This window comes from Lissotriton vulgaris, chromosome 2_1 (genome assembly GCF_964263255.1).
Source record: "Lissotriton vulgaris chromosome 2_1, aLisVul1.2, whole genome shotgun sequence".
In the NCBI taxonomy this organism is placed as follows: Eukaryota; Metazoa; Chordata; class Amphibia; order Caudata; family Salamandridae; genus Lissotriton; species Lissotriton vulgaris.
This window is the reverse complement of record NC_141687.1, coordinates 615,230,300-615,243,451: the sequence shown is the minus strand read 5'-3', so window position 1 is coordinate 615,243,451 and position 13,152 is coordinate 615,230,300. Positions and strand designations below refer to the sequence as shown.

At 44.7% G+C, this 13,152-nt stretch overlaps 1 protein-coding gene across 2 annotated transcripts in view; it reads right to left on the bottom strand.

Annotated features, from left to right (window-relative positions):
- Positions 1–715: 715 nt before the first annotated feature.
- The window catches only part of CCDC28B (coiled-coil domain containing 28B), a 31,965-nt gene continuing 19,528 nt past the window's right edge, over positions 716–13,152 (bottom strand). For both annotated transcript variants that reach the window (XM_086955669.1, XM_086955668.1), the window contains one exon: positions 716–1,726. In XM_086955669.1, the coding sequence (XP_086811795.1) occupies positions 1,672–1,726 (55 nt within the window). In that variant the 3' untranslated portion in view covers positions 716–1,671. The remainder of the gene's footprint in view (positions 1,727–13,152) is intronic.

Here is a 13,152-nt window from a genome sequence, read left to right as displayed (position 1 = left end):
AACTAGTGAGTTTAAACCTGCTCTGGGGGTGGAAAAAGGTTAACTGGGGAGGTCAAAAGGCCCACTACATAACCAGGGAGGCCAAAATGCCCAATATATACATTGGTGGCCACTGAGAAGATGTCTAAGGAAACAGTAAGTGCAGAAAAGGGGCATCAGGGAATGCAATGTGCAAACTGTGAAGGGTACACACTGGGGTAGTAGTGTGCTGCACAACAATATCTATATATAACTTAACCTCTAGAATTCTAGATGTCCTTCCCTAGGCCTGAGGCCTGATTAAGAGCTGGGCAGACAGATGCTGCATCTGTCTTATTACAAGTGCATTAGGATATAGTGCACTTGTGACAAGGTGGACAGGATATCAGTCATGTTTGTGACAGAGTACCTGCCTGCCAAACTCTAAATCAGCCCCATTGTTCTTAGTGTTCTTATATTGACTATTGCACCAAATAATTGTACTCAGATACTGTGTAATTCATCAAAACTATCTGCTATGTTTAATAAATATGTGCATAATCCAAGACCAATCCGGCTGAAAAAGATGGGTATAGAAAGGCAGCTTTTGGTTGACCACACATCCAAATTCTCCTAAGAGGGCCTAGAGAGCCCTCCAATCCACCATCCATCCCCCTCTTCACCACAGAGACCAGCAGCAAAGTCCTACTTACTTCAAACCATCAGTACCCAATGAAAATAAAAGCAAACAAGAGTCCTCACTCACAAAACAAGTTTATTTCTCAATGTCAGTACACAGTAGAAAGCAGAAGCAAATATCAAAACACATCTAGTATCAAAATTGCAATTAGGGAGGCCCATTTCAGAAACTAATGGCAGACGACAACTGTGCCTATTCGAGTACCTAAATATATTTGCATGTTCTTGCACACATACTATTGCACAGACACTGACAAATTAAGAGGTATGTTTGGAGGTAAAGTAAGGTTTGCTTTCTATAGGGCAATAGGGTTGCAGTAGAACCAGATACATCTTAGTCAGGTGCCTGACCCTATCCCAGTCCCCTAAGCCTCTATTGAGCACATGTCTAATAGGAAATCACGTCAACCTAAATGTTGTCCCCTCACCAGTTCCTGCCTCTTTGGCCTCCCTAACAGGCCTTTTTCCTCATCCAGACGCGGACACTGCCAATGATTGCCTAGATAGGTCTGGGCCTCCAGAGAATGATCTAGACATTGTCTTGGTCATTGGTACCCTTGTTTCTAGGACGCCACATCCTTTCTACAACACCTGGTGCGATTTCAGCTTTCTCTAGCTCAGTCTATACTATTGCAGGAGCGTCATTCCCTTGTGTGCCCCTGGACTTTCAGAATTCTATTGCTAGAGAGACGAAGTAAGCAACTGCTGCACACAAAAAAACAACAACAAAACATTTTGCTATAGTTAATCAATCCTCCGAGTTCACATACACGTCTTTAGAAGTATTTCCAGGGTAGGTCTCCAAAGCCTTTTCAAGCACAGCCAATTCTACTTCTGAAGACTTCCATCTCAAGCGCTGCCTTCAGATACAGATGGACACCACTATGACTAAGTAACGCCTTTTCAGGTGCACCCCATGAATCCATTCTGTGCCCCCGGCATCTTCTCCACCTGGATGTCACTGTCCAAGCCGTGGGTGGCCACCTGGACTTGGGCGGGCTAAAGGAAATCCTGTTATGCCGGGGGAGACTTCTGGGGGTCCGCGTTCTCCGAAAGGTGCAGTTTCTGTCTGAGTGATGAGTTAAGGAAAATTTGAGACAGACAAGTGCACTGAACATTCGTTCTGAACTCTTCCCCAAGTGGAGCAATGAGGAGAGGTTGGAAGGCCTAGTCCTGCCACAGTAAAACCCTCTACTTATTCAAAACAGGACCCTCTGTGTAACTGTTGGTTGGGAATTCGGCATGTTGTGGTATTGATGGTTTAGAAGGTGCCTGCCATGTTAAATCACAATGGAAACAGGGTCTGCCGCCTTACTGATGGTGACAATAAGGCCTGCTGCCGTAGTAATGGATGGGGACAGGGTGTACTTTTTCATGAAGTGGGTTGGTCTGTGACAAAAAGAATTAATGGTGGAAAAATGACTATATGATTAGAGGAGAGCTCCTGGGCAACTGATCACCCTCATGACCACAGGGAATCTGGCATAGGACGCTCTCTAACACACATTGAGAATCCAAGTAAAGGCACATTTTAAGCAGATCGGGGGCATGCAAATACAAATGCTGGGAATTAGGCTCATGGGCAAGTGGGGCTTTGACAGCAGGGTACTGCATGCAAAGCACGTGCAAGGTGGAAGAAGGGAGCACATCCTTTTACAGTCTCAGTTGTCCAAGGAATGCAGAGTTTTAATTGTCTTCTAATTCTGCTGGGCACCTTCTGTTGAGATTAAGGCAGGGCCGTAGGAAGTAGCATGAGCTTCATGTATGTGTCAGAGCTGGGAAAGCAATCAAATCCATAGGTACATCAATCAGAAGTAGCTTCAATAGCCAGAGCACAAGCAGAACTATCAAAGGCTTGGATTAAATCACGCAACAAATGTATTGTGGAATTACATCATATTTATGCAATATTAAATTATGGGATGTATTTTTAGTGTGTTACATTGAGTTACATTTAATATCCATTGCACTAGATGAATTGTTGTACCCTGCTGATTTAATAGAATATGAAGTATTTATGCATAATTGATTGTTATTTTTCCTCCGTTTATAAATGTTTTACATTACATTTTTATTATATTAAAATATTTTTCGTTTTGAAGAAGGTGGAAATAATATATTCGAACCTCCGAAACGCATCAATGATTAATTGTGTAAAATCCACATCCCCTGGAAATTTATATGACTGATGAATTCATAAAGGCTCTGTGTTATATATGGTGGATGTATATTTGTCTACAAAAAGATTTTTTTTATCGTAGAAAAAAAACATTTCATTAAAATTTATTTGGAGTAATTTAAGTAATGTAAATACATTTTTAATGATTGCAATGATTATTTTTCTAGACGTATGTTATTCTCATGAGCTTCCTTTGATCACAAGTGTGGTGTATTATTAATTGAATGTATGAGAAGTTTGGCATTTTTTGTTAAGTATGACTATCACACTAATGGGAAATATTTGGTGCTCTGGTTTTATAACCTTGCCTCCTTGATAAGAGGGGGTTGCTCTGTTTGTACGTGACTGGTGGTTAAATGTAAAGCAATATTACTCCCTATCAAACCATGAACGAGTAGCATTATTGCACCTCTTGCATTCCTAATTACTTCACGGTGCTCTCACATTGGTCGTGCAAGGAAAAAGAGTCTCTGTAGTACAGCGATTGGCCTAGGACCACACTATTTGGTCAAATGAGCAAGCTGGGATTCTAGCCCAGTTTCCTGAAACAAACTGTACAATTCAGATGGATGTTGCCTTCGATCTCCCATTTAACAGTGCTTTGTGTTCAGCTCTCTCCTGGGCTACATTAATACAATATGTTTATGGGACATCACGTTAAATCTGACTATACAAAAAATATATATATTTTTAGAAAAAAGTACAGTGCTAAGCAAAAGTAAAGGCGTGAAATGTTATTTTTATGTTTATAGCTCGGTGTTCCGCTTGCTTAACAAAAACAGGTTCATTCAGGGATGATTGAACCCATCAATAACGGCAACAGATTAAGAAACCAAAGCGGCCTCAGGATCCAACAGAGCTCTGTTAGCTACCGGTCTTTAGCAGACATATAAGAAGTGCAGCTAGCTAGAAATAGACACATTCCTGGACAAGTTCTGCCTCCAGTGCAAGAAGAAAAGCTGATTTTATATACACGCCTGGATATCCCATATTTAACAGTTTTGTGTTTCTAAAACTACATTCGGGAGAGGGAATGGGGGCTATTTGGGGTGCTTGGCCTGTCTTCATTTTGAAGGTTGTCTACATGGGACAAGGACCGAACCTAAGCCAAACATGTCTCAAAGCATTCTCAGGTCTTGCTTTGTTTGCCCACCACTAGGCGGCATGAATCACATTTCTTTTAGCTTCAATAAATTAGGTGCACGTGTTTCATCGTCTTTATACAGTATACGTGTTTATTGAGATCTAACCTAATAAACGTTTATATTACCTGTATATGTTGTATACATTATTTACGTCAAGGTATAAAATGTAAATATATTAAGGTGAACATGTTTACCTGTATATAATGAGGATTTTGCATATGTTAAAATAGTACATTTGTTCAGGTGGTATAGTAAACATTACTGTCTGGTTCACTATAACGGCATATGCATGAAACGAATCAAGACTGCGCACTCAACTTTACTTGAAATGGGTGAAATTAAAGGCACTGAATCATGCAGCAGATGACTGGTAGTCAAAAACATCAGAAAGCTAACAATGAAAGACATCATAGTGACAATGAAAGAAGAGGGTGGAGAAAGAAACAGAATAGTGATAATAGAAGAGAGACAAGAGAAACTATTGACCATAAACCTTCTTAGCTTGAAGATGGACTTAAAATGTGTCGTTTTGAACGCTTGGAAAAGATCTGCAGCTGGAAATTACTCCCCAGGACAGAGGGTGCTTTGGGACTCATATCCTAGTCTCCCTCTGGTGAAAAGGTCCCCTGGTGCCATACAGAATACCGCTCACAGCAGTGACACAGGAGGTGTGTGTCCCTTCAGCAGCCAGTGCTTGTTTACAAAGAAGGCCGGGCAGGGGCTGCATCGCACCGGTGTGAGGACAAGCAGCGCTTTGAGTCATGCTTGTGAGGAGAAATGTGAGGCAGCTCTAGCCCTCTGATGCAGTTGTCCTGGGGGGCTCTGCCTACTAAGTCTGCATGGCCAGTCCATCCGTGGCTAGGGGTGATGGCTGCTGGGCTTTGACTGCTTCAACAACCAACCAACGCACACCAAGACCGATCAAACACCCCCCACCACCACCCTCCACGCCTGGACCCCGATCAGCACCGAAGAAACCATCCGCCCGATGAACTCCATCCACTCCGGATCACCGACCGACCCCTGCCCTCACCACGTCTTCAACAAGGCTGACGCTGTCATCGCACCGCACCTGCGAGACATCATCAACACATCCTTCGACACCGCCACCTTCCCTGAGAGCTGGAAGCACGCCGAACTCAGCGCTCTACTCAAGAAACCCACAGCGGACCCCACCGAACTCAAGAATTACCGCCCCATCTCGCTCCTCCCGTTTCCAGCCAAAGTCATCGAGAAGACCGTCAACAAGCAGATGGCCGCCTTCCTCGAGACGAATGGATCCCTCGACCCCTCACAGTCCGGCTTCCGAGCCAATCACAGCACCGAGACCGCCCTCATCGCCGCCACCAATGACATCCGAGCCCTGATGGACAACGGAGAAACAGCGGCCCTCATCCTCCTAGACCTTTCCGCGGCATTCGACACTGTCTGCCACCGCACCCTAGTACAGCGCCTCAGCAACGTCGGAATCCAGGACAAGGCGCTGGAATGGATCATCTCCTTCCTCAACGGAAGAACACAGAGAGTCCGCCTACCACCGTACAAGTCAGAGGCCACCGAAGTCATCTGCGGCGTCCCTCAAGGATCCTCCCTGAGCCCCACCCTCTTCAACGTCTACATGAGCCCCCTCGCGGCCATCGCACGCCAACACAACCTCAACATAATCTCCTACGCCGACGACACCCAGCTGATCCTCTCCCTGACCAACGACCCCGCCGCCGCCAGAGCCAACCTGCACGAAGGGATGAAAGAGGTAGCCGAGTGGATGAAGACCAGCCGCCTGAAACTGAACTCGGACAAGACGGAGGTCCTCATCCTGGGCTCCTCACCCTCCGCCTGGGACGACTCCTGGTGGCCTCCCGCCCTGGGCACCGCACCCAAACCGACAGACCATGCACGCAACCTGGGCTTCATCCTGGACTCCTCCCTCTCCATGACCAGGCAAGTCAACAACGTCTCCTCGGCATGCTTCAACATCCTACGCATGCTACGGAAGATCTTCTGGTGGATCCCCACCGAGACCAGGAAGACCGTCACCCAGGCCCTCGTCACTAGCCGACTGGACTACGGCAACGCCCTCTACGCCGGTACCACCGCCAAGCTCCAGAAGAGACTCCAGCGGATCCAGAACGCCTCAGCCAGACTCATCCTCGACATCCCACGAACCAGCCACATCTCCGGACATCTGAGAGACCTTCACTGGCTCCCCGTCAACAAAAGAATCACCTTCCGCCTCCTCACCCACGCACACAAAGCCCTACATGACCAAGGCCCGAGCTACCTCAACAGCCGAATCAACTTCTACGCTCCCAAACGCCACCTCCGATCAGCCAACCACGCCCTCGCCGCCGTCCCCCGCATCCGAAGAGCGACTACAGGAGGCAGGTCCTTCTCCTACCTGGCCGCCAAGACCTGGAACTCCCTCCCGACCGACCTGCGCCTGACCCAAGACCACCTCTCCTTCAGGAAGAAGCTGAAGACCTGGCTGTTCGAGCAGTAGCGGCACCCCCCCCACCCCCAGCGCCTTGAGACCCTACGGGTATGTAGCGCGCTCTATAAATGTCATTGATTGATTGATTGATTGACTGCCCAGTTGAGCATGCGCATAAGCTCTCTCTGCGCAGACATCCAAACACGCACCTCCTAGGGAAGGAACACAGGACAGGACTAGTGGCTGCTACTCCTGGCCTGCCCGTCGGTAGTCGGTACCTCTGGCACTTCCCTCGGTACCCCCGGTTCAGGGATGGATCATGGCGGACACAGAAACAGAGATAAAACAGAACTCAGAGGCCTCTTCAGTTTTAGACGTTTGCCTTTCTCCTAACTTTATCATCAAACTGGAGGGTGGGAGTGGGGCAAGGGGTCAACTCTTCAATGTAAGCAGGTGCACTGCTTGCTGAGTTTGTCACTTTCACTGCCCTCTCATTTTGGAGAATCAACATGGATGAATATCTTTTCTATTTCTCTTGCTTTCGATTCCTCACAGCTATCCAGCCTCCTTTTTAGAGGCAGTTGTCGACTTGCTCTTTTCAGTGTTCATAAATAATAATTAAGACCCCATAAAAGAAATGAGAAAAAAACTAAGTTCCATTTTCTTAGTATATTCATTGAAATCATAAGCACAGAAGAATTCTAGCCCGTGGATCCCACACCTGGGCAGGACTAGCAGTGTTTATGAATATGAATCAAGATGCCAAGATGGAGGACACTTTCCTGTACCACCAATCATGGCCATGGGCGCCTTCATTAAACTCAAACGCCTTCTTCCTCCCCATTCGAGTCAAGAGCATGGAAGCTGAGCTCTATTTCTAAACCCTAAGTCCCGGGCTTTAAGCGGGTCCTATCGGGCTCTCCATTTCCGCTCTCACTCTCAGAATGGAAAAAAAAAATGTTCACTGTTTTTGATGCAACTTTTATTTTTGTTGCAGTTCTATATTGCCTCCCAACAGTCACACCAAGCTCTTTGTTCTGCACCAGTATTAGGAACTCCAGACTACACTCACTAACAAGAGCATGTGAGCTTAGTACAAACTTACTTGTCAATATTTTTACCAACAGCCAGTATGCATTCGGGGTGGCACATAATTTTGGTCGCTTATGGAAAGAAAGGAGTTTCCTCACCTCACATGGGACACAGATAGTGCATGGAGATTTAGTGATTAATCTTCTTATTGCCCTAACCTATCCTAAGAAAGTAGCAATTGTTAAATGTAGTGCACACAAGAAAGTGACTGATAAAATAGGAGCAGGAAAAAGCATTTGCGGATCACACAGCCTGTGAGACTGCAATGCAGCGAAGTACCACCTCCATGTATGTGGTGAAATCACAAGCTGAACGTTGGCATGATGCCAGGCAGGAAGTGCTGGACATGCAACAATCTGCCTCTGCTGACGAACTAGATCAATGGTCTGAGGGAGGAACACTGGATATTGGAGGAATAAAGATATGACCAAATGGAAGTTACCCACGGCTTACTTATATCCCATGATTCACATAGCACATGGGCCGGCACATGTTGGTGCATCCTCGATAGCAAAACAACTTATGTACGTTTGGGATCATCCTGATATTACCAGCACTGCTAAAAATATGGTCCAGTCTTGTTTGGTCTGTCTTCAGTATAATCCTGGAAAAGGAACGAGAACTCAACAGGAGGATTTGCAACACCAACTTCACCTTTTGAGGTCCTGCAAAGGGACAACGGACCTAATTTTATTAGGCAAGTTGTAGAATATGTCATGAAGGATTAGGGATTAAGCAGAAATGTCATGCCGCTTTTCATCCACAATCAGCAGGCTTAGAGGAGCGTTACCACTCCCTCTGAAATTGGCTAAAATACAGGCTTCCAAGTCTTTGAAATTGCCTGATGCCATGCCCCTAGTACTACTTTCTATCAGATCAATACCACATACACGATCTGGCCTTACGCCATATGAGTTTGTGTTTGGCAGGCCTATGAATATTTGTGGAATCCCTAAGCCTTGCCCTATACATTATGTACCCCATGTGTTGATCAGTGACTATTTGTACAAGTTAACAGACAGCTTGTCTTCTATTTATCAGCAGGTACGGGAAGCCCTTCCAGATAGGTTGCAGGGTGAAGGCCGCGATCTGCGGCCTGGCGATTCCATGCCACAAGCCCTCGTCAGCCCAGCTGCGTTGACAGATAAACACAACAGTCTGATTACTGAGAATGGTTGAGCTGCGTCACCTGAAGGACCTGAGGAAGTCTTACTGGACCACACAATCCTTGGTACATCTAGATATCTGCTTCTATCCAGGAAGAAAGACATTTCATCGCAGAAAGAGACAGTTTGAGCCACTGTCCTGGGTGGTTAAAGACTGACTTCAAAGGAAGGTAGCCTATTAGTGACTACTCGTCTCAATGTTAGTGAAGAAACCAGCGCCTGCCCAGGACCTTAAGGCATCATCTAATTTGTTGTTTGCCGATGAAAATAAGCTCGCCTAAGAAGAAGGCGATCGCTGCGACAATGTTCAACGGCTGTACAATCTGCATCCTTGGTCTTACTTTGACTGCTGACATCATCGCTACTGTAATGTGGGTAGTGAAGGAAGCAATGCCTGGAGCATCCTCACCAAACATTACTGTTACATCACTTGCTGCAGAAGAGACCCATCATTTTGATTTGCCACAACATGAACAGGGATACCGGCAAAATATGAGAAACAAATAATTTCTTCAAATGTTGCATCAGACACATCAGCTAAGCAATGCTACTAATGTTGGCTTTTTGGCAAGATTCCTACTCATCAGAAAATAAAAGGAATCCCGTTGTCACCGCTGCCATTCTCGTAAAATGGCTCCTGTGGAGCCTGGTTCGCACTGTTCTGGGCCTCTGAAACTGCTAACATCACTATAGCTGATGTAGGAGAACTTAATACAAAGTTTAATAAAGTTTGTTACCCCGATGAGGAAGGGGACCCACAAGCCAAAGGAACTACATGGGAAATAGAGGAGTATTGTAGAGGAAATTTCTCCACACGTTATGTTTTCCCCAACACTCGAATGGCCATGGGAACGGGCCTTTGGTCATCGCTGCTACTAGAGCCCGAGCAAATCTTTGTGCGAGCAGTTTTGGTAGTATCCCAGTGGGAAAAGGTGACTGTACCACAGTATTGAACATTACTTGAATGAACAATAGCAGTTTTTTATCCTTGCACAACACTTATTTCATTTGTGGAAGTAAAGGCTACTATCATCTATCAATTGGTTGGTCTGGAACATGCTACGTGTCCTTCTTGCTTCCTCCGGTGTTCATAGCACCTGCATCTTATCATAAAGATCAAAAACTGTTTAATGACATGTCCTAGAACCGATTCAAAAGAACTATAAATAATGATGAAGTGGATCAAACTGACACTGCATTACAGCAATATGTTGATTTAAATTTGGGACTATTTTTCTTTGTTGGTCCTGCTTTGAATAGCAGGAAAATCAGGTGTTTATGTATCCAATGCGGGCCAATGCTTGTTCCCTCTGTATTTCCACTTGTAATACTTGTCTACCATCTAAAATAAATGTCCAAAATGTAAATGCCCATTTAGCAATAGATCGAGAAGTCAGCAATATGATGCCGATTGATATCCATGATATCTATCGTACCACTTTTAAAGCATAAGAAAATGTCTTCGCTTATGCCAAAAGGGCCGCCTGTGGAAAACGTGTAATATTTTATTTGGTATAGGCTGCAGCCATATTGGCTCTGGTATCCATTTAAGTTTCTTTCATAATTCTTTCGTCTTTTCACTCTGCTTGTGCTATCCATAGTTGACTTCCTGACTCAGCTAAAAGCAATGTACGTGCTGAGAGTTGTAGTTGCCAGTACATCTGCTAACTGTCAATCATTTACTGCTGCCATAAGCACTCCTGTTTCCCCTCCCATTTTGCTGACCATGTAGTTTTTATCAGCCCTTGTTTGATGATAACTATTCCTAAAACGTGTTCTCCCTATTTCTGCTCACGTGCTTACACTGCACAAAACTTGTATAAAAGACCTGTGTTCTGTGACTTCAGTGTACTACCTCTCCAGCACTTGAGAGTGCTGTGTGGATGTGGTCCCACTCATGAGTGATTAATAAACTTGTTATTTAGTCCTACTCCAGTGCTGATTTCTACTTTGCTGGTTTTTGAACCTGTGGACAAAAGGGTGAACCTGCACCAGTGTACCCCTAAAAAGGTACATTTCCACATAACCTGCAGTACTAGTTTCGGGAGAGAACATATACTGGGATGTTACAGTTTATTATTATTTATTTATTTTATTTGAATGTCTTATATAGCGCAAAGAAGATTCTTGCGGATATCAGAGCGCGTTACAATCAGTTAAGCTAGGCATACAAACGTGTAAATGTAGGCACATCAAGAATACAAAGCACATAGTACAAAAGTGAGGCATAAGGGTACAACATAAGAACGTTGAATTAGGTAGTGGTCAGCGTGCGTACCTAAAAATCCTGGAGTGCCTTTGTCCAAGTGAGTGTCGAAGGAAAGGGGGTGCTTGGTCAAAGAGATACCTTGGATTATGGGTAGGTGAGTTTTACCATGAGGAACTCTTTCACTTCCTTTTTGAATGAAACAGTAGAGGCGTTTAGTCTGGTTTCTGGGGGCAGTGAGTTCCAAATCCTGGGCGCCATCCCAGAGAAGGTTTATTTATATGTTTTCTTCCTGTTGAATCTTTGGGGTTTCAGTAACAGGTTTTTAGAGTTTCTTGAAGCTCTTGATCCACCAGAGATCGTCAACTTCTGTGTGAGGTAGCTGGGTGCTTTGTGGTGTAGGGCCTTATGAGTCATGCATGCTATCTTTAGGTGAATTCTGTCTTCAAACAGAAGCCAGTTCAAGGCTTTTAAGTCTGGGGAAATAGGAGAGCTTCTCTTTGAGCCAGTGATGAGTCTTGCTGCTGTATTTATAGTGGCTCTTAGGGGTGCTGTTGATGCTTTAGGGAGGCCACATAGGGAAACACTTCCGTACTCCACCCTCGGGATAACAAGCCCTTGAACTGCCAGCTTAAAATCGTTTGCTGGCAAAAATGGTTTCAGCTTCCTCAACGTGTTGATCTGGAACTTTGCTCCTTTTATTGCATTACTAATGTGTTTTTGCATGGTAAGGTTGCTGTCAAGTGTTATTCCCAAGGATTTCGCTGAGTCTACAATGTTAGGTTTGACATTGAATGCAGTAATATATTTGGCCAGATCTTGCATCATGGGGACCTTGGCAGGTGGTGCAACAAGGAGGAATTCAGCTTTTTGAGCGTTCAATTTGAGATGGTTTTCTGCCTTCATTCAAACCACACAGGCGCTAAGAGGGAAAATGGAAAGGGTCGCCCTCCACTCATAAACTGTATTTCAAAATAAAGACCCAATCCAATCGCGTGCTGCTATAACAGTGACAAAAAGGGGGGTATTTATTGGAAACCTTCTCCCCACTACACTCTTATAAACATTATAAGGAGGTAATGCACTGTGCTCCGCTCATATAAAAACACCTGTTCTCCCTGGCAACACCTCAGAACACCCACTCACAATGAGCCAACCCAGTGTTGGTCACACACGTCCACCACAAATATTAGACGTTCCTCATAATAGAGAGAAAATATGTGCGAGAAGCAAATGACCCCTCACGGAAACACCACCATCGGGGTAACTGGTATGAAATTTTCAGACAGGCCCCTGTCTCTTCAAAGCACTTTACACCAAGTATCAGAGTGGAGCTCTCGGACCAAGTCTAAAAGATGTGGTTAATAGTCTTAAACAGTTCCTCGATGACGTTACCCTGTCGCAAATCTGTAACACCCCCACAAAAGGGTCAATCCTGGATGTAATAAGTGGGAAGGAAAAAACAAAAATATGGGAGTTTTTTCTGGAACATAGGGGGCCTTGGATTGGAAGTTGTTGAATCTTATACTTTTCTAGGGAAAATAATTTCTAGCACACTGAGTGATAAGGGCCATATAGCCAACAATGTTCGTAAGGCAATGTCTCATGAGAGGGGTTTAAATACCCTCTATAGATCCACCGGCCAGAAGAATTTTGCCTACCTACTGGAGGTGTTCAGAGCTAAAGTCCCGTCTTCCTTACTATACGGCATAGAATTACTCGAAGTGGGGAAATGGGGCTTTTTGAACACCACAGAGGGGAAGATTTTATGAAGATTTTATGGAAATTGTGTATGGTTAATAATGCATGTAATATAGCGGCTTTTAGGTTGGAATTCGGTATACGTAGTGCTTGGGTCCAGGGGTTTTGCTGGGGTAGTACGGTGGGTCTCCAGCTTGGCGAATGGTGAACCTGGTACCCTAAGATATCTGATTCAAAAAGAACTTCTCAGACCCTTAAAGGAGTACACCACAATTGTAAAGAATTTTAGACTAGCAGTTAAATTACAGAAATTAGACGAATTGACACTCTTCTCGTTATCTGCTTATCAGTTAAAACTGACTCTAAAATTAGCCTCATGGAATCTAAGTTTTGATCTAGACAAAGAGGCCCTCACGGTAAAAAGAGGTCCGCTACCAATTATTAATCAATTTCAAATTAGAATTCCTCAACCTTACATTTCCTGGAATCTTCCCCATGGGGTACGTCGTTTCTTGTTCCTCCTGAGGCAGGACATACTCCCTTTAAATGTTTTATTGTCAAAATGGTATGGCTCT